At 41.6% G+C, this 22,000-nt stretch overlaps 1 protein-coding gene across 3 annotated transcripts in view; it reads left to right on the forward strand.

Annotated features, from left to right (window-relative positions):
- Positions 1 to 578: 578 nt before the first annotated feature.
- The window catches only part of PLA2G12B (phospholipase A2 group XIIB), a 29,448-nt gene continuing 8,026 nt past the window's right edge, over positions 579 to 22,000 (forward strand). For all 3 annotated transcript variants that reach the window (XM_004383243.3, XM_012557521.2, XM_023737693.1), the window contains exons 1-2: positions 579 to 2,363; positions 19,431 to 19,519. In XM_004383243.3, the coding sequence (XP_004383300.1) occupies positions 2,153 to 2,363; positions 19,431 to 19,519 (300 nt within the window). In that variant the 5' untranslated portion in view covers positions 579 to 2,152. The remainder of the gene's footprint in view (positions 2,364 to 19,430; positions 19,520 to 22,000) is intronic.

Raw genomic sequence — 22,000 nt, forward strand, 5'->3', positions numbered from 1 at the left:
TTTGCCAATTAAAAATTAAAAAAATGAAATTGCTAAAAGTATAAATTTTGATGACCTAATGAACAAATTGGCAGAAAAGAAAAATAAATGAATTTGTCAGAAAATTCTTATGATAAATCAAAATACCACATTAATAAAGTATTAGTATGTATTGTATTATATGAAATAATGACATCTAAAAAATTTTTTTGTAATCTGTAAGTTTGTGTTTAATCTTGTAACACTGTTACTCCTATTATGTTTTATAAGTAATAAAACATTTTTAGAGGAAAAATTTTATACTTCAGTACCTTTGATGACACTTTTTTTCCTGCTTTTTGAACAAGGAGCTCTGCATTTTCGTTTTGTCTGTGCCTCACACATTACATAGCTGGTCTCTAGTCCCAGCTTTACCATTGACAGCCTGTCCAGGTTTGATCAAGTCATTTAACCTTCGTGTCTCAGTTTTCTCACCTGTCAAATGGGAATGACATTTATCCTGCTTTATAGAATTGATGTGAATATATATATGTATGTGTATATATATATATACACATACATACATATATATATTGTGAAAGTGCTTTGAAACACTGTAGATGCTTTAAAATATTGGGTGCCATTTTTGTTGTTCATATGAAATATTATATAAACAGTATCCTTCCTGGAGTCTGAGTCCTTAGACATTTCTTAGTTAAAATGATAAAATTTAACTCATTATTTCCTATAGGATTTTCCAAACATTTGAGAGAGAGGCCAAATGATTCATCTGATCCAAAAAAAAGGTGTCTTTTTTATTATCTAGTGGCTTCATGGATGGAATTTATTTCTTCATATGATTAAAAGTAAACTATAAACTTGAAAGAAATGCCGAAGGAAACACTAGATTTCAGTTAGCGGTCTTAAAAGCCCCCAAACTCGAAGAGTCTTTTTGATAAAGCCCCTGACTTCCCACAGAATTTTCCCTGGGCAATCTGTATACAGGTAGTCCCTAATTTACAAGGGGCTCCTACGACTCCGACTCCATTGTAAGTTGCTTCTATTGTAAGATGAATACCTCATTTTTTCCCCATTATTATTGCCCTTTATTATCAGTATCTTTATAAATCTGATCTTTATTTGTCTTCAGGGGTTGGCATGAGAATGATAACTTCAGCAAACTACGTGCTGCAACATTGTATGTCGTACATATTACTAATTATAAGATGTACAAAAAAAAGGACAGTCGAAAGTGTGGTTCATTTTAACTAGAACACTTCGTAAATCGGGGACCGTACAGTACATCTGGTACTGCTGAGCGTCTCCTCTGTAAATAACCAAAAACCAAACCCGTTGCCTTCCAGTCGACTGGGACTCAAGAGACTCTATAGAACATAGTAGATCTGTCCCATAGGGTTTCCAAGGAGTGGCTGGCGGATTCCAACTGCCGACCGACCTTTTGGTTAGCAGCCTGAACCCTTAACCACAGCACCACCAGGGTGCCCAGACGGTTACAGTTAGGAGTTTTGCCAGATTAGAGGAACTAGGAGTCTGAGAGCTAAGTAGGGACCAAGGCAGAAGCTGGGGTCCCAAATCTGGACTTCCCCTTAACGCACACTTACAGCACACTCTCTCCGACAATATCCTGACGTTGGTAAAACTGACACATGGGGGTTTTCCTGTAACGGTGAAGAAGAGCTGTGCTGAACCCTATTACCCTCCTGAGTCTCCCAGAGATCACGCGCGGGTGACCGGCTTAGGGGTGGAGCTGGGACGTTGGAGCAAATTCTCCGCGTGAAGAGGCCGGCCCTGAAAAGCCTAATTTGTAACTGATGACTAGAATTAACAAACTGGTCAGGGGTAGAATTCGGAGCTCCACCGCCCACGCCTCCTACAGGCGGATCCCCATCTCCCCGCTGCCAGTGCTGTGGAATCCACCGTGGAGTATTTTCTCCCGTCCTTCAGGCAGGCCCTCCCACTGCCTAACCTTTGCACTCTTTCTAATTGCTCTGCTCTCATCCTGACCCCCATAGGTATGTTTAAAGTCCACCTCTGGGGAACACACAGATTGCGCGTTCCAGATAATCCCTTTTCCAGTCTGGTCTGACATCTGGCGGGGTGGGCTGTGTACCTGGACTTCCTGGGACACTGGCTGGGGTTTGAGGAGAGGCCTCAGGACCTACCTGGCCGCAGGATGAAGCTGGCCACCGGCTGCTTGATTTTGTGGCTCAGCCTGGGGGGTGGCCTGACTCAGAGCGACACCAGTCCAGACACAGAGGAATCCTATTCAGACTGGGGCCTTCGGCACATCCGGGGGAGTTTCGAATCCGTCAACAGCTACTTTGATTCCTTTCTGGAGCTGCTGGGTGGGAAGAATGGAGTCTGTCAGTACCGGTGCCGATATGGTAGGTGTGTGTTTCTCTTCTTGTAAACACTGAGGTGGACCTGGGAGCAACCGAGCAGGGTTATAACTCGTCACTCACTTTTCCCTCGTGCCCACCTCTTTGGTAGGGTTGCCAGATCTAGCAAATAGAAATACAAGGCGCCCAGTAAAATTTGAATTTCAGATAAACGAGTAATTTGTCAATATACGTATGTCCAATGCAATATTTGGTACATACTGATACTAATAAATTATTCCTTGTTTATCTGAAATTCGAATTTCACTGAGCTTCCTGTATTTCAGCTGCTAACCAAAAGGTCGGCAGTTCGAATCCACCAGCAGCTCCTTGGAAGCCTTATTGGGCAGTTTTACTCAGTCCTAGAGGGTCACTGTGAGTTGGAATTGACTGGAAGGCAGTGGGTTTGATTTGGTTTTGGTTTTCCTGTATTTTATCTGTGAGACATACTCTTAGGAGCTTTCCAAGACTTGTTCCCTGGGGCTATTTTAATGAGTTTATTGTGAGGCAGATAACTTAAGAAAAGGCAGCATGGGGCGAGTAGAGTGAGTGTGAAAGGTCTTGGTGAGGAGTTCCTGGGGATGAAAACTGAAGCTGAACAGTCAGAGAAAATTCTGCCGAGGGGCGAAACAGCTTCCTTCCTCAGTAGCTCAGTGCTGAGCCTGGCAATGACTTCTTTCCCTGCAGCAGTTCAGCACCCTTCTCCCAGCTCCGTCTCTCACTGGCATCGGGTTGCTGCGTCTCCCGAGGGAGCCGTCGCTGACACCGTGCCTCAGTCAGTGTGGCCGGCCTTCTGATGGAAGGAGAGGCTTGCCGCCGGCTGTCTGCGTGCCAGGAATCAGTCCTCGATCAGGCCTGGGGCTGTCCCTTAGGCCTGGGGCCAGATGTGGAGTTATGAAACAGGAGCCCAGTTGCCAAAGAGGGATCCTTTGGGGCTCCTTTTCCTTCAGTCTGCACTGCAGGTTAATGGAGTGGGAGCTGAATGCTGGGCCCTGGGCCTGGGAGCTGGGAGGCAGGGTGTCATTTCAAACGCCAATACAAATGCTGTCTGAAACGTACACAGTCTCTGGGAGCATTAGCTTTGTGATTTCGTTATCAAATGTTTCATCATGAAATTAGAGATGAAAATGGTGAGTCAATTTAGCCTAGCAAGAAAACATATTTGAGAAATATCTTCTCCAGACACTCAAGGCATACAACTCAGCTTAAAGAGAGATTCAAGAAAGCTACAGACGTGCTGGATTCACCCATTGAATCTCTCTCTCTCTCTTTAATCGTGGAGCAGGGGAAATTGCTTCCTCATAAGCTGAGAATGAACAGGAGATAATAGTTTCAGAAGCCAAAAGTTTTGCAGCGTAGAAGTTTTAACGACATCAGGGTGAAGAAAAGGAAGCTACGTGTCCTCTATGAAAATTTCATGTGGTAAAAAGCCTGGTCTATGCTAGGACAAAAAGAAGCCCTGGTGGCACAGTAGCTTGGCTGCTAACCAGAAGGTCGGCCATTCAAACCCACCAGCCACTCCAAAGGAGAAAGATGTGGCAGTCTGCTTCTGTAAAGATTTACAATTTTGGAAACCCTACTCTGTCCTTTAGGGGTTGTTATGAGTCGGAATCGACTCGATGGCAACGGGTTTGGGTTTATGCTAGGACAGTAAATCACGTCTGGACCCATAAACCACATACTTGTCCAAGGTGGATTGAACAAAGTCAGAGGTGCCTTGGCTTCTGTTCACCTAGTTTGCATTGATGGGACAGGAAATGTGTTAAGTGACTTCAGTCATTTGAATCAACACAAGGCTCAATATCTGTGATTTAGCAAATAAATAACCACAGGAATTTTTTTTTTAGAAAACAAAAACCAAACCCTCTGCTTCCCTCTTCAGCAAAATAGCATTTAAAGATCTCAGCAAATTTTGGTTGCAGAGTTTTCCAACTGGGCAGGGTCGATGTCGGCGGGAACTGGAGGGGGTTGGGAGTAGTCAACAGAGAGAGAAGAGGAAGACAAATAACTCCCTTCTGCTCAAAACAGAATCGATTCAACGGCAACGGGTTTCGGAGCTTGAGAGAAACCTAGGCAAACAGAAGTTTAAACCCTGTTATCTTTGCAGCAGAGTCCCTACGTAATACAGTTAACACATTCGGTTGTTAACCAAAAGCTTGGAGGTTTGAATCCACCCAGAGGCCCCTTGGAAGACACACCTGGTGATCTAGTTCTGAAAAATCAGCCACTGAAAACCTATGAAGCACAGTTCTACTCTGACACACATGGGATCGCCATGAGTCAGAATCCACTCAATGGCAACTGATTTATCTTTGGAACCCAGTGGAGCCCAGAATCTGGAGGCTGTGCTTAAATAGTACAAAACATCTTTTCAAACTGATTGTGGATTAAGCAATCTTTCCAGCCGATAATAGCTAATAATGAGCTGGGTGTCTGTTCTTTTTTAGTTTGCTTTGTGATACACCTCTCATGCACAATGTCCATTGAGTCACCTGGAGGGCTAGTTAAAACAGATGGCTAGGCCTCACTCCAAGTGTTTCTGATTCAGTAGGTCTAGGCTAGAAGGAGCCCTGGTAGCACAATGGTTAAACACTTGGCTGCTAACAGAAAGGTTCGAGGTTCTAACCCACCCAGCTGCTCTGCGGTAAAAAGGCTTGGTGATCTCCTCCCATAAAGATTAAAAGTAAAAACTAAACCCATTGTCATTGAGTTGATTCTGACTCATAGCTACCCTATAAGACAGGGTAGAGTGCTCCACAGGGTTTCCAAGGCTGTATCTCTCGGGAAGCAGACAGCCACTTCTTATAGCTAAGAAAAACCCTACTTTATCACGTGGGGGTGACTACCAGTTGGAATTGACTCTACAGCACCCTGCAACAATCGGTCTAGGGTGAGGCTGGAGAATTTGCATTTCTAAGAAGTTACCAGGTGATGCTGTTGCGGCTGGTGCTGGGATCACACTTTGAAGACCACTGCTTTAAAAGACTGAAATCTTTTGCCAGAAGGAACAATTTAGCAGCAGTTAGTCTACTAATTATCTGGGGGACCTTTGAAAAATCCTGATACTCAAACCAATTAGAATGACTATGAGTTGGACTTTTAAAATTTTTTATTGTGCATTGGGTGAAAGTTTACAGAGCAAATTAGTTTCCCATTCCATAGATGGTACATAAAGTGCTCCATAACATTGGTTTCATTCCCCACAATGTGTCAGCACTCTCCCCATTTCCATCCTGGGTTCCCCATTTCCTTTTATCCTGATTTTCTATCCCTTCCTGCCTTCTCATCTTTGCCCTTGGGCAAATGTTGCCCCTTTGATCTTGTATAATTGATTGTTCTAAGGAGCAGTTCCTCTCCCGTGTCATTGTTTGTTTTCTGGGCCTGTCCATAGTTTGGCTGAAAGGTGGCCTCTGGGAATGGCCTCAGTTCCCGTTCAGAAGAGTGTCTTAGGGCCATAGTCTCGGGGGTTCCTCCAGTTTCTGTCAGACCAGTAAATCTGTTTTTGTGTGTGGGTGTGGGAATTTGATTTTTTGTTCTACGATTTTTCCAGGACCCTCTATTGTGATCCCAGTCAGAGTGGTCAGTAGTGGTAGCTGGGCACCATCTAGTCCTTCTGGTCGTATAGCTGTGGCTCATGTGAACCATTAGTCGTTTGGACTAGTTGTTCCCTTGAGCCTTTGATTTTCTTCACTCTCCTTTGCTCCAGATGGTAAGAGACCAATATATGTATCTTAGATGGCCGCTCGCAAGCTTTCAAGAGGCCAGACACTACTCATTAAAGCAGGATGCAGAACTTTATGAACTATTTTGTGCCAATTGATGCAGATGACCCCTGAGTCTATGGTCCTTTACCTTCATTCTGTGAGGTATTTGGTTATATCTGAGAAGTTGCCCTGACTGTGGCCCTTGTGTGCTCTCTTGTCTATACTGATATATAAGCAACACCTACAGTTATGTATGTAGAAATATCCACCACCAAACCTGTATCTGTAGGTGGGTGTGTTCCCTTACACCCTCCCACACCTCGTGGTATACCTACTGCCTATGTATCCATTGGTAATTTAGTGTTTGTTAATACTATTGTTGCAGGGTTGTCTATGCTATAGTAATTACCGTTGCTGCTCTTTGTTCCTGCCTTCCTCTCTGTGTTCTCTCATGCCTTAGTCCTGTTTTGCTGCTTTCCCCAATATAGTGTATTGCCTTTCCCTTCACCAATATTAACGTGTCTTCTATCTATTTGGTAATTTTCCCTCCCTCCCCCTCCCAACCCTGGTAACCATCAAATAATTTTTTTTTCCTGTGTGTCAACCTTTTCTTGTTTCTTCATGATGGTGGTCTCATGCAATATTTGTCCTTTTGTAATTGACTTATTTCACTCAGTATAATGTCCTCCAAATTCATCCACGTTGTGTGGTGTTTTGTAGATTCATCATTATTCTTTATTGCTGTGTAATATTCCGTTGTGTGTATGTACCACAGTTTGTTAATCCATTCATCTGTTGACAGGCACTTAGGTTGTTTCCATTTCTTTGCTATTGTGAATAATGCTGCAAGGAATGTGGGTGTGCATGTGTCTATTCATGTCACGGCTCTTAGTTCTTTAGGGTATATACCTAGAGTGGGATTGCTGCGTCATATGGTAGTTCTATTTCTAGCTTTTTAAGGAAGCGCCATACCATTTTCCATAGTGGTTGTATCATTTTACCTTCCCACCATCAGTGTATAAGAGTTCCAATCTCCCCACAACCTCGCCAGCATTTGTTGTTTTCTGTTTTTTTGATTAGTGCCACTGATGTCGGGGTGAGATGGTATTTCATTGTAGTTTTGATTTGCATCTTTCTAATGGCTGGTAATCATGAGCATTTCCTCATGTGCTTGTTAGCCATCTGAATGTCCTCTCTGGTGAAGTCTCTGTTCATATCCTTGGCCCATTTTTTAATTGGATTGTTTGTCTTTTTGTTGTTGAGGTGTTGAAGTTTTCTATCAATTTCAGAGATTAGACCCTTGTCAGATATGTCATAGCCAAAAATTTTTTCCTAGTCTTTTGGAGAAGTCTTTTGATAAGTGTGTTTAATTTTTAGGAGGTCTCATTTATCTAATTCATCTTCTGCTGTTTGTGCATTTTTAGTTATGTTTGGTATTTTATTTGCACCGTATATTAGGGCCCCTAGCGTTGTCTCTATTTTTTCTTCTGTGATCTTTACAGTTTTAGGTTTTTGATCCATTTTGAGTTAGTTTTTGTGTATCGTGTGAGGTGTGAGACGTCTTTCATTTTTTTACAAATGGACATCCAGTTTTGCCAGCACCATTTGTTAAAGAGGATATCAGTATTTTTAACGTTTCCCAGGTGATTACAAAGTGCAACCAGGATAAAAGAACACTAATTAAAACGTTGTTCTTTAGAGAATTTCAGCCAACAGCTAAATTATTCAGGCAGGTAAAGGTGTGTTTGTATCCTGGTAGGCCACAATAGCATATCAATACTGTTTTCCACACTTTTTATATCTAAAGCAATTAGTTTTCACATCAGTATACACTACCTGTATTTGTCAAAGCTTTAGGCGATAAATATAATGAGATTCAGCACATGGCAGAAGTGTACATAGTACAGTTGGTATTGAGGAACCTGCACTAATGTGAACAATATTACTTTGAGAATCTTTTAAAAAACAGAAATCTCCTCTCCCAGCTCCCAGGATTCTGATTTAGTAAGTCTATGATAAAAAACAAACCCATTGCCGTCAAATCGATTCCAATTCATAGTGACCCTATAGGACGGATTAGAACTGCCCCATAGGGTTTCCAAAGAGTGGCTGGTGGATTTGAACTGCTGACCTTTTGGTTAGCAGTTGAGCTCTTAACCTCTGCGCCACCAGGGTCTATGTTAGGACCCTGGATCTGCACTTTTAATGCTTGAAACAGACTTTGAGAAATACTGTTGTTGCTGTTGTTAGGTGCCATCAATTCAGTTCCAAATCATAGTGACGCTATGTACAACAGAATGAAACCCTGCCTGGTCCTGCACCATCCTCACAATCGTTTTTATGCTTGAGCCTATCGTTGCAGCCACTGTGTGAATCCATCTTGTTGAAGGTCTTCCTCTTTTCACTGACCTTCTACTTTACCAAGCATGATGTCCTTCTCCAGGGACTGACCCCTCCTGATAACATGTCCAAAATATGTGAGACTCACCATCCTTGCTTCTGAGGAGCATTCTGGCTTTACTTCTTCCAAGACAGATTTGTTTGTTCTTGTCTGGGTCATCTAGTGCTGCTATAACAGAAATACCACAAGTGGATGGCTCCACCAAACAGAAGTTTATTCTCTCATAGTCTAGTAGGCTAGAAGTCCAAATTCAGGGTGTCAGCTCCAGGGGAAGGCTTTCTCTTTCTGTTGGCTCTGGAGGAAAGTCCTTGTCATCAATCTTCCCCTGGACTTGGAGGTTCTCTGTGAAGGAACCCCAGGTCCAAAGGACGCTCTCTGCTCCCGGCGCTGCTTTCTTGGTGGTATGAGGTCCCCATGTCTCTCTGCTCCCTTCTCTCTTTTATATCTCAAAAGAGATGGACTTAACACACAACCTAATTTTGTAGATTGAGTCCTGCCTCATTAACATAACTGCCACTAATCCCACCTCATTTACATCATAGAGATAGGATTTACAACGCACAGGAAAATTGCATCAGATGACAGAATAGTGGACAATCACACAATACTGGGAATCATGTCCTAGCCAAGTTGACAGACTTTTTGGGGGGATGCAGTTCAGTTCCATGACAGTTCTTTTGGCAGTCCATCAGTTCATGGTGTATTCAATATTCTTTGCCAACACCGTAATTCAAAGGCATCAGTTCTTTTTCTGTCCTCCTTATTCATTGTCCAGATTTTGCATGCATATGAGGCAATTGAAAACACCATGGCTTGGGTCAGGTGCACCTTAGTCTTCAAGGTAACAACTTTGTCTTTTAACAGGTCTTTTGCAGCAGATTTACCCAATGCAATGAGTCATTTGATTTAATGACTGCTGCTTCCACGGGTGTTGATTGTGGATCCAAGTAAAATAAAATCCTTGACAATGTCCGTCTTTTCTCCATTTATCATGGTGTTGCTTATTGGTCCAGTTGTGAGGATTTTTATTTTCTTTATGTTAGATGTAATCTATACAGAAGGCTGTAGTCTTTGATTTTCATCAATAAGTGCTTCGGAAACCCTAGTGGCATAGTGGTTAAGAGCTGTGACGGCTAACCAAAAGATCGGCAGTTTGAATCTACCCGGTGCTCCTTGGAAACCCTGTGGGGCAATTCTACTCTGTCCTATAAGGTGGCTATGAGTCGGAATCGATTTGACAGCCGTGGATTTAGTTTGTTGGTTTTGGTCTGCCTTTATGAGAAGCCCAGGTGGCGCAATGGTTAAAGCTCTTGGCTACTAACTGAAAGATTGGTTGATTGAACCCACCAGGCGCTCCATGGGAGAAAGATGTGGCAGTCTGCTTCTGTAAAGATTACAGCATTGGAAACTATCATGGATTGAATTGTGTCTCCCAAAAATATCCGTCAACTTGGCTAGGCCATGATTCCCAGTATTGTGTGGTTGCCCTCCATTTTGTGATCTGGTATGATTTTCCTATGTGTTGTAAATCCTAATCTCAGCCTGTGATTAATGAGGCAAGATTAGGTTATGTTAAAGAGGGTTAGGGTGGGATGCAACACCCTTACTCAGGTCACAGCTCTGATCTGGGGTGTGGCCTGCATCACCTTCTATCTTACAAGAGATAAAAGGGGAGAGAAGCAAGCAGAGAGAGAAGGACCTCTTACCACCAAGAAGAGCCGGGAACAGAGTGCATCCATTGGACCTGGGGTCCCTGTGCTGAGAAGCTCCTAGATCAGGGGAAGATTGATGACAAGGACCTTCCCCAGAGCCAACAGAGAGAGAAAGCCTTCCCCTGGAGCTGGTGCCCTGAATTTGGGCTTGTAGCCTCCTAACCTGTGAGAGAATAAACTTCTGTTTGTTAAAGCCATCCACTTGTGGTATTTCTGTTACAGCAGCACTAGATAACTAAGACAGAAACCCTATGGGGCAGTTTTACTCTGTCCTGTGGTGTCACTATGAGTCAGACCTGACTCAGCGGCAGTGGGTTTGGTTTTTTGGGTTTCTGCCTTTATCAAGGCCTCTAGGAGGAGGGTCCCTGGAACAGAGTTTCTATGTTTTGTAAACCATCATTGAAGACATGGTATACACTCTCACACTTTTATAAAAGGACTTCACTATGGGTTTCTTCTAGGATATACTTCCAGAAAAAAGTATCTTTTTAAATATCAATTTTTCTTCACTTGAAAAATTGTTGTGTTGTGGTAATATATGTGCGTATATATAGAAAACAAAACATTTGCTAGTTCAGCATCTTTTTAAATTGTGGTAAATATACATGTAACAAATTGTTTGCCTTTTCAACATTCTTCATGTGTACAATTCAGTGACAATAGTTATGTTGTTCAACCATTATCTATTTCCAAATTTCCCCATTACCCTTACCTGAAGCTCGGTGACCTCTAAGCAGTGAGTCCTCCTTTTCCCCTCCCTCCCTCCCACCCTGGTAACCACTAATAAACTTTGGTCTCTATACATTTGCCTATTCTAGACATTTCATATAAGTGGAATCTACAATATTTGCCCTTTTGTGGCTGATTTATTTCCCTCAGCATAATGTTTTCAAGGTTCATCCATGTTGTAGCATGTATCAGGATTTTATGTCTCTTTATGGCTGTGTAATACTCCATTGTACATTTACGTATTTTGTTTACCTATTCATCTGTTGATGGATATTAAAGTTGTTTCTACCTTTTGACTATTGTGAATAGTGCTGCAGTGAACACTGGTGTACAAGTTCTGTTTGCATTCCTGCTTTCAAGTCTTTTGGGTATATGCCAAGGGGTGGGATTGTTGGGCCACATGGTAGTTCTATGTTTAACTTTTTGAGGAACCACCAAACTATTTTCTACAATGGCTGTACCATTTTGCATCCCTATCAGCAGCCCTGGTGGCACAATGGTTAAGGGTTTGGCTGCTAACCAAAAGGTCAGCAGTTTGAATCTAGCAGCTGCTCCTTGGAAACCCTGTCTTCTAGGGTTGCTATGAGTCAGGATCGACTCAACAGCAACGGGTTACGTTTTTTGTTTGGTTTACCAGCAATGTATGAGGGTTTCAATTTCTCCACATCCTTGCCAACAGTTGTCATAGCCGTCCTATTGGCGGTGAAGTGGTATATCATTATGGTTTTGATTTTCATCTCCCTTGTGACTGATGGGAGCCCTGGTGGTGCAGTGGTTAAGAGCTTGGCTGCTAACCATGTGCTTGTTGGCCATTTGTGTATCTTCTTTGGTGAAACGTCTATTCAAGTCCTTTGCCCATTTTTGACTGCTTTATCTTTTTGTTGTTTTCTTTTTTTTTTTTTTTAAGAGAACTTTTTATCTCTCAGGAATCTTAGAGCAAAATATTATGAACGCATTAGTTTGTATATTTTTCCAAGGAAAGGATTCACAGCCTTCATCAGATTCTTAAGGAGATCCATGACCCAAAGAAAGGAAAGTAGCCACAGGCTTAGAGGTAACTATATCGTCCTCATCAACGGTGATCAACCATCCTCGTTTTCCTGGTACTAGAGGGAGGAGATTATGAGATGTGGGACTTTCAGTGCTAAAAGTGGGACAGACCCAGGCAACCAGGGACAAGGTGTCATGCTACCTTATGCAGTAACTTACTCTGTTTTATCAACTGAACTCTGGAGTTCATTGCTTCAGTAAAATTGCCTCTGTTCTGCTTTGTTCCATAAATGTGCTATTTGTGTTCTATCTACTGGTGGCTGTCTTAATCTGGGTTCTCTAGGGGAGCAAAGCCAGTGAAGTGAATATAAATATATATAGAAAGAATTTACTTCAAAGAAATGGCTCACAAAATCGTGAGGAAATGCCTCACACAATTGTGGGGGCTCACAAGTCCCAAATCCATGGGTCAGGTGACAGGCTGAAGGCTTTTGCTGGCTCACGTGGTTGCAGGGGCTGATGAACCCAAAATCTGCAGGCCAGGCAGCAGGCTGGAGACCTCTGCTGGCTCATGGGGTTATGGGGGTTGGTGAACCCAAAATCTCCAGGTCAGGCAACAGGATGGAGGCTTCTGCTGACTCACAGGGTTACAGAGGCTGGTGAATTCAAAATCTGCAGGTCAGGCGGCAGGCGAGAGACTTCCGCAGGCTTACATCCCAAGAACCGGAGGTCAGGCGATGAGAAGAGTGCAGGGTCAAGAAAGAGTATGAGCTTTTCCAGAATATCCATTTATATGCTGAAGGCAGGTCACACCCGCAAGGAAACTCCCTTTCAACTGGCTGGCTGCTCAAGTCAGATCATAAAATAGAAGGTGATTGCATAGTGTCTGCCAAATCACTAAGGATGGTAGCCTAGCCAAGTTAACACATAACATTAATCCTCACAGTGGCTTTGAGTGTTTTTGGAAGTAGGCAGAGTCTACATTTCAAATAAATGCAGCTCTTGTGGAGCACTGGTGGTGCAGTGGTTAAGTGCTCAGTTGCTAACCGAAAGGTCAGCAGTTTGAACCCACCAGCTGCTCCGTGGGAGAAAGATGTGGTGATTTACTTCTGTAAAAATTACAGCCTTGGAAACCCTATAGGGCAGTTCTACTCTGCCCTTTAGGGTCACTATGAGTCAAAATTGATTTGACAGCAATAAAATTGGTGTTTTTTGTTTTTGTTTTTGTTTTGTGGAGCACAGAGCTTCTGCAGGAACCAGCTTGCTGAGGAGAATGGACACACCCTCCCAGGAAGAAATAACCCTTGACCTGGGTAGTAAAGTTCCAGAAGTTGTTTTTTACTGTTCTTTTCAGTAACATAACAAAGTTGGGTCCAGGAGGCAGTGTACATGCCTGGAAGGGTTTCATGTCTGACTCCAAACCTCCCTCTCTTTTACCTGTGTTAATAGTATTCCAGTTTATTCAGAAGATGTTAATTTTTGTAAAATCAAATCTGTCAGTCTTTCTTTTTATGGCTTCTGAATTTAGTGCCTTGCCTAGAAAAGTATTCTCATATCAAGGTTATAACAATATTCTACTATTTTTTTTCTCTGAAAGCAGCTTTAGATAATATATAATAAATGAGTATGGCTGTGTTCCAATAAAACTTTATTTACAGACAATAAATGTGAATTTCATATAATTTTCATATGTTGCAAATTATTATTATTGTTTTGATTTTCCCCCAACCATTTAAAAATATAAAAGTCATTTTTAGCTCGCAGGTTATACAAAACAGGCAGTGGGCTGGACATGGCCCACAGGCCATAGTTTGCCAGCCCCTGAACTAGAGAACCAAGTTGTCAGCCACTCACTCCTATAAACAGCCAAAACCAGAAAACAAAACTAATTTATGTATAGAGTACATTATTAATGCTTAGATGCAAAAAATCAAACTACAAAGACTCAGTGCAACTCAAAATCACTCAAACTATATTTAGACTCAAATCACCTTTTTCTCTTAGAACTTTTAATTCAAACCTCATTACTGCAGCTAACATAAAATGCAAATCAAAATCACCACGTGATACCCCTTCATACCTACTAGAATGACTATAGTAAAAAACATAGATAATAACAAGTGTTGGCGAGGATGTGGAGAAATTAGAACCCTCATCACAGCTGATGGGAATGTAAAATGGTGCAGCTACTTGGAAAACAGTTTGGTAGTTCATCAAAATGTTAAACAGAGTTACCTTATGACCCAGCAATTCCACTCCTAGGTATTTACCCATTGCCATTGAGTTGATTCCAACTACAGCAACTCTATAGGACAGAGTAGAACTGCCCCATAGGGTTTCCAAGGAGCAGCTGATGGATTTGAACTGCCCATCTTTTGGTCAGCAGCCAAGCTTTTAACCACTGCACCACGAGGGCTTCCCTAGGAATATACTCAAGACAAATGAAAAACGTATGTCCACATAGAAACCTGTAACCTGTATACAAATGTTTATAGCACCGTCATTCATAATAGCCAAAAAGTGGAAATGACCCAAGTGTTCATCAACTGATGAATGGATAAACAAAATCAGGTATATCCATACAATGGAATATTATTTGGAATAAAAAGATTTGAAGTACTGATATATACTATAATATACATGAATCTTGAAAACATTATGCTAAGTGAAAGAAGCCAGACATAAAAGGTCATATATTGTACGATTTCTTTTATGTGAAATGTCCAGAATAAGCAAATTTATAGAGTAGATTATATATATAGTAGATTAGTGGTGCCCTAAGAAGAGCCCTAGTGGCACAATGGTTAAGTGCTCAGCTGTGAACCAAAAAGTTGGTGGTTCAAACCCACTCAGCTGCACTGAGGAGGAAAAGACTTGGTGATTACAGTCTAGAAAACCCTATGGGGCAGTTCTACTCAGTCACATGGATGGGGTCTCTATGAGTCGAAATTGACTCAGTGGCACCTAACAACAACAGAGTGGGACAGAGTCCCTGGGTGGCACAAATGGTTAGGCACTGGAAGGTTGGCAGTTTGAACCCACCTAGAAGGTCTGGCAATCTGCTTCCGAAAGGTCACAGCCTTGAAAACTCTATGGAGTTCTACTGTGCACACAGCGGGTCGCCATGAGTCAGAATCGATTCAGTGGCAACTAACAACAACAGAGTGGGGCAGAGGGGATAGAGAGTGACTGCTCATAGGTACAGGGTTTCTTTCTGGATTGACAAAAATGTCCTAAAATTGATTGAGGTAATAGTTGCACAACTTTGTGAAGATACTAAAAACCATTGATATGTACATGTTAAATGGGTGAAATTCTATACCAGAAAGATGTTTACCTGGGCTTTATTGACTATGCAAAGGCATTTGACTGTGTGGATCATAACAAATTATGGATAACATTGTGAAGAATGGGAATTCCAAAACACTTAATTGTGTTCATGCAGAACCTGTAGATAGACCAAGAGGCAGTTGTTGGAACAGAACAAGGGGATACTGTGCGGTTTAAAATCAAGAAAGGTGTGTGTGAGGGTTGTATCCTTTCACCATACTTATTCAATCTGTACGCTGAGCAAATAATCCGAGAAGCTGGACTGTATGAGGAAGAATGAGGCATCAGGATTGGAGGAAGACTCATTAACAACCTGTGATATGGAGATGACACAACCTTGCTTGCTGAAAGCAAAGAGCACTTGAATCACTTACTGATGAAGATCGAAGACTAGAGAGCCTTCAGTATGGATTACACCTCAACATAAAGAAAACAAAAATCCTCACAACTGGACCAATAAGTAACAATATGATAAAGTGAGAAAATACTGAAGTTGTCAAGAATTTCATATTACTTGGATCCACGATCAATGCCCATGTAAGCAGCAGACACGAAATCAAATGACATATTGCATTGGACAAATCTGCTGCAAAAGACCTCTTCAAAGTGTTCAAAAGTGAAGATATCACTTTGAGGACTAGGGTGCACCTGACCCAAGCCATGGTATTTTCAGTCGCCTCATACATGCATGCAAAAGCTGGACAATGAATAAGTAAGACCGAAGAAGAATTGATGCTTTTGAATTATGGTGTTGGAGAAGAATATTGAATATACCATAGACTGCCAGGAGAATGAACAAATCTGTCTTGGAAGAATGCTCCTTAGAAGCAAGGATGGCAAGACTTTGTCTTATGCACTTTGGACATGTTATCGGGAGGAACAAGTCCCTGTAGGAGGACATCATGCTTGGTAAAGTAGAGGGTCAGTGAAAAAGAGGAAGACCTTCAACGAGGTGGACTGACACAGTGGCTGCAATAATGGACTCAACCATAGCAACAATTGTGAGAATGGTGCAGGATCGGGCTGTGTTTTGTTCTGTTGTACATAGGGTCGCTATGAGTAAGCACTTGAAGGCAGTAAGTTTATTTTTTGTATAAGACAGGATTAGTGTAGGGTGTGTTTTAAGTCAATCTCTTTTGAGATATAAAACCAAATGAAACCAAACCCTCTGTGTCGAGTCCATTCTGACTCATAAAAGAGATTAAACAAGCAAACCAGAGAAGCAGAGATGGGGGAAGACATACGCCAAGCCACATGCTCGCCCAGGAGCAGAAGCTGAGAAGAGATAAAGACCTTCCTCCAGAGATGACAGCCTTCCTCTAGAGGTGGCACCCTGAATTCGGACTTCTAGCCTCCTATATTGTGTTAAAGTTGCCCTGGTGGCACAGTGGTTAAAGTGTTTGGCTGCTAACTGAATGGTTGGTGGTTTGAACCCACCAGCCGCTCCATGGGATGCTTCCGTAAAGATTTACAGCCTTGGAAACCCTATGGGGCAGTTCTACTCTGTCCTATAGGGTCGCTGTGGATCAGAATCGACTTGGTGGCAATGGGTTATTTCGTTTAAACAATGAGATAATAGATTTCTGTTTATTAAAGCCAGCCACTTGTGGTACTTCTGTTATAGCAACACTGGATAACTGAGACAGTAATTAACAAACCTAATCTTGGAAGTAACATACCCATCCCGGCAACTTCCGCCAGATTCTATTGGTCCCACAGACCAACCCTGGGACATTGTAAGGGGACTAGACAAGGGTGTGAGTATCAGAAGGTGGGATCAATGGGGTATCTTGGACCAAAATCTTGACCACATGTTGCACCACAGCAACGTGTGCCCAAATACCCAGAGACTGCTAATTGTCCCCTAATATCTATTCTTCCTTTTCTACTATAATAAGCCCTCTTCCCAAATTTTAAGTGAGTGCATGGCTGCGTAGTTTGACTAAAGACTTCATTTCCTAGGCCACCTTTGCAAGAAGTTGTGATCATTTGACTAAGGTCTGGCCAAAGGGAAGTAAGAGGAAGTGATGCGTGTAACATTCTGAAACTTGCTTATTAAAGAGAGGGACTATGCATCTTCTAACCCCTTGTTTCATCTGGCTCTTCATAATGGGATGAGTTGGCCAATGCTCCATCTTAGAGCATGAGAGCCAAGGTTACACTCTAGGGCTGGTAAAGCAGAAAGCTGGAAGTAGTCTGGGTCTCAGAAAACTGCAGCCTTGCCATATCAGCCTTATGATCCTTCTGGACTTTTGTATGAGACATTCTATTTTGCTTAAGCGTCTGAATAATACAGATATGTAGGAAATATAATAAGTATGGGGAAAATTATAACACTTTATTGAAGGACATAGGGGAAGGCCTACATAAATGGAGAACTATACTGTGTCCTAAGGAGCCCTGGTGGCACAGTGGTTAAAGCGATTGACTGCCAACCGAAAGTTGGTGGTTTAAAACCCCCAGTCGCTCTGTGGGAGAAAGATGTGACAGTCTGCTTCCGTAGAGATTTACAGCCTTAGAGACCCTACGGGGTCACTATGAGTTGGAATCAACTCGATGGCAGTGGGTTTGGTTTTTCGGTTTATACTATGTCCATGTAGGGAAGCCAGTTACCATAAGAAAGTTAGTTGTCTCCAAATTAATCTATAAATCCAATGTATTTTCAACCAAAATCCTGACAGTATTTCTTGTGGACCTTACTAAGCTGACTGTAAAATTCATGTACAAGCGTAAAAGTCCAAGAATAATCCAGACAATTTTGAGGAATAATAAGGAGGAAGAACTTTAAAACATGGATTTAATGCCTTAAAATTAAAGCTGATGGAGTACGTAAGAGGCTTCAACTATACCTGTAACATGTAATTTAACAGAAGAAATATCTGAAACAAATTTGGCAAATGTTAACATTTATTATGTTTGTGTAATGGGTATATGGATGTTTGTTTCTCAGACTTTCCTTCAGTTCTGAAATATTTTATAATACAAAATAATTAAAGATGAAATATCTGGTGGGAGTTTTTTTTTTTTTTTTTTTTTAAAGAAAGAAAAAAGACTGCCATATGCCTCACTCTGAGGATTAATTCTTAGCCTATTTCCTCAGTCTTATGCTATGTCTTGTATCTCCTAAGAGCAGAGAACTGCAGTACAAATACATGGGCTTTGGAGACAAGCAGGAAATCTGGATTTACATCGTATTTCCCTCACTTCCTGGATGGCCTTAGGCAAGTCATTTAATCTCTTAGCTCCTTTTTCCTTTTCTGAAAAATGAGAAAAAGTATCTACTTCATGACTGTCCTGTCTTGATGTCTTCATGACATCAAGACGTCAGGGTTATCTTCAGCTATGATGACTGCCATAGATACAAGACAGAGCTTCTCTACACATTTGCAAGATCATAAAACATAACTCAAAAGCAATCTAGGAAACACCAAGAAATTCAAAGCTTTTCAGGTTGTTTCTACTAGTTTTATGATTTAAAAAAACAAAACAAAACAAAACCTAAACCCACTGCCATCAAGTCAATTCCAACTCATAGTGACCCTATTGGACAGGGTAGAACTGTCCTATAGGGTTTCCGAGGAGTAGTTGAGGGATTTGAACTGCCAACCTTTTGGTTAACAGCCATAGCTTGCCGTAGCTCTTAACCACTGTGCCACCAGAGCTCCAGTTCTTTTGACATATGATACAATTGCCTAAAATACTGCATAGCGGTGTTTTCTTTGCTGTTTGGCCGATAATGCTTTGTTTAACAAATGGAGTCTTTCTAAACTTCCTTCAAGTAATTATGAAAGATTTTTTTGTGGTCCTGTGATTCTGATTCCTTAAGTGTATGACCAGGTAGCATTCTTCTGGTTCTGTGCATGGTGTGTGGTATTACAGTGGGTAGAGGAATCAGAAACCTTGAGTTTTAGCTTTGGTTTTGCCATGGACCTTGTCTTCAAGGTCACTCGAGCAATGTTAGAACTGCTAGTAAATACATGCTCATAAAATGCTTTCAGATTAGGAGGAAAATGCCATACTGGTCTAAAGGCTTATTATTCTTTTAGGATAGCATCATCATCACCACCACCACCTAATTTAGATGTGAATATCTGGTGAGGAACAGTGACTTTTGAAGGAAAAATCGAATCTGCTGTTAGATAATTTTAATTTGATGAATGTTCCCAAATGCTTAATTCTTGCTTCTTCCCTCTCTTCCTCCTGCTAGGAAAGGCACCGATGCCCAGACCTGGCTACAAGCCTCAGGAACCCAACGGCTGCAGCTCCTATTTCCTTGGTCTCAAGATCCCAGAAAGTGTATGTACCGCTCACATTACCTTGTTCGTTGATTGTTTTACTGAGACTAATCTGAGAGTTATCACGGATGAAAGTGATCGCTTATTGAATCAAGTTGAGCAATGTAATTAGGTATTTTAAATTGGATACGGGGGAAAGGAGATAATTTGCAAAGAAGGCATCTGATTTCCTTTTTTCAGAAGCAGCTGCCCCTGAGATAAGCCCTTGTGTAGTGGGCCAGAGGAGTCCCTGGCAGGCACAGTTAATGCACTCTGCTGCTAACTGAAAGGTTGGAGGTTCGAGTCCACCCAGAGTCCACCTTTCTGCCTCAGAAGAAAGGCCTGGCAATCTACTTCCGAAAAGTCACAGCCATTGAAAACCTGTTGGAGCACAGTTCTACTCTGCCACACGTGGGTTTGCCATGAGTCGGAGTGGACTCAACAGCAGCTGGTTTTAGTAGGCCAGATCTTGAGCTTGCCTCTGCAAACATCAGCTGGGCCCTATAAACCTGACAAGCTGGACTTGTTTAAACTAATGACCCTTTCCAGCAGTGTACTGAGCTGGCTAGTACTGGCTGGTGAAAGCTGATTGTTATATTGTCAGGAATTTTGGAATTCAGTTGTCCACACATTGGTATCTTCAGATCAGCTATGTTTGGAGTATTTGCATCACAGAAATTTGCAAACACTACAAATCAGCACACACGCCTACCTAACTGCTTGCCAGACAACAAACCACCAACCTTTTCTCAAACTGCAGGACTCACCAAAAAACAAAGCAGTAAATTCATTTCTTTAAGTCCTCTGGGACACCTTCTCACGTCTTCCACTTTAGAAAAGAGGTCTCAAGTAAAATGGAGGCAGAGGGATTTAACATCAAAACTGTGATTTTGAATTATGTCTTCCTCTGGCTAAACCCCACTTTTCTGCACATTCAAAAGGTTTTACTTTGTAGTAATTTTCTAAGCAGCATGATGTTTATTCTTTTAACTAAACTACTGCTCACCACTGTGGCTTCTTCATGCAAACTGGAAAAAGGTCTCCTTTCTTCAAGACAGTTTTCTTCCACTTGTCAGAAAATTATCTTACTATATTGATTTTGTTGGAAAAAGAAACTTGGCCGCCAGTGGTTGGAGATTTTTCTCAATAAATATTTATGTCTGTGGTGTCTGATGGGAGCTCTGGTTGTGCGGTGGTTAAGAGCTTGGCTGCTAACTAAAAGATCAGCAGTTCAAATCCACTAGCTGCTCCTTGGAAACCCTATGGGGCAGTTCTACTCTGTCCTATAGGGTCGCTATGAGTCGGAATCGAGTTGATGGCTATGGGTTTGGTTTTTGGTTTGGTGTCTGATGAGAAAGCACCCCCTTAGATACAGTGCTGTTGTTCATTACACAACCTGCGCAACTGTACTACGTGTGGCCTTGTACACAGTCCTTAACCTGCATGTGGACACAGAGGAAATAAAATTCTTTCAAAAATATATAGTAGAGAAATAACATATTTTCAGCTAATGTATTTTACTTGATATCAATTTAGTAGCTATGGAAGTGGTATGCATTTTATTTTGGAAGTAATGCTCTTTTGTTTGTTGATATAAATATTATTTAGAACCCATTTCGAGAATTTTCCAATTTAGTTGAATTGAATTAATTATAGCTATTATATTCGTCAAATTCTCAGTTATGTCTGTTGTGATGTATTTGTAGTTTTAGGGATGAGGTGTGGACAAAGTAGTTTATTTCACGTATCAGATTAAGGAGTTAACTCAGAATGGCAGACCCCAGGCCTTTGCCTAGTCTAATGAGTTGGATTATCTCTTAATGTTTGTTTGCTTAAAAAGGCATTTTAAACTGCTGAAAGTTTATATTCTGCTTTAGGTGGCCTTGGAACAAAAGTTCAGATAAGGGTACACTTCAGGAAGCCCAAGTGAAAATTATCTACAGTGATTAATCAATCCCTGCCCACACCCAGAAACCAGATTTTCACAGCTTCCATCCAAGTTCAGGTGTATATTTTCAGAAAAACTGCCAAAGATTCTAAGATGCTCTGCCTACATCTAGACTCTCCCTGTTCCAATCTATTTTCTGTACTACAGAATGATTACTCTTCTTTAATCACTGTTTTTTATCATGTCCCTTTCTTTCTCAAGGGTCTTTGTCAAACCTTACTAGTTACTTTGGAAATCAAGGCCATCCATCAACTTGCCCCTCCATCTAATTAAAAAAAGATTTTTTTTTTTTTTTTTTAAGGTGGATGGATTTACCTCTGGGTTCTCAATTCTGTTCCATTGGTCAATGTATCTGTCGTTGTACCAGTACCAGGCTGTTTTCACTACTGTAGCTGTGTAGTAGGTTCTGAGGTCAGGCAGTGCGAGTCCTCCTACTTTAATCTTCTTCTTCAGTCATGCTTTACTTACTCGGGGCTTCTTCCCTTTTGATATAAAGTTAATGATTAGTTTTTCCATCTCTTTAAAGAATGTTGTTGGTATTTGGATCGGGATTGC

The sequence above is a fragment of the Trichechus manatus genome, unplaced genomic scaffold, assembly GCF_000243295.1.
Source record: "Trichechus manatus latirostris isolate Lorelei unplaced genomic scaffold, TriManLat1.0 scaffold00106, whole genome shotgun sequence".
Lineage (NCBI taxonomy): Eukaryota > Metazoa > Chordata > Mammalia > Sirenia > Trichechidae > Trichechus > Trichechus manatus.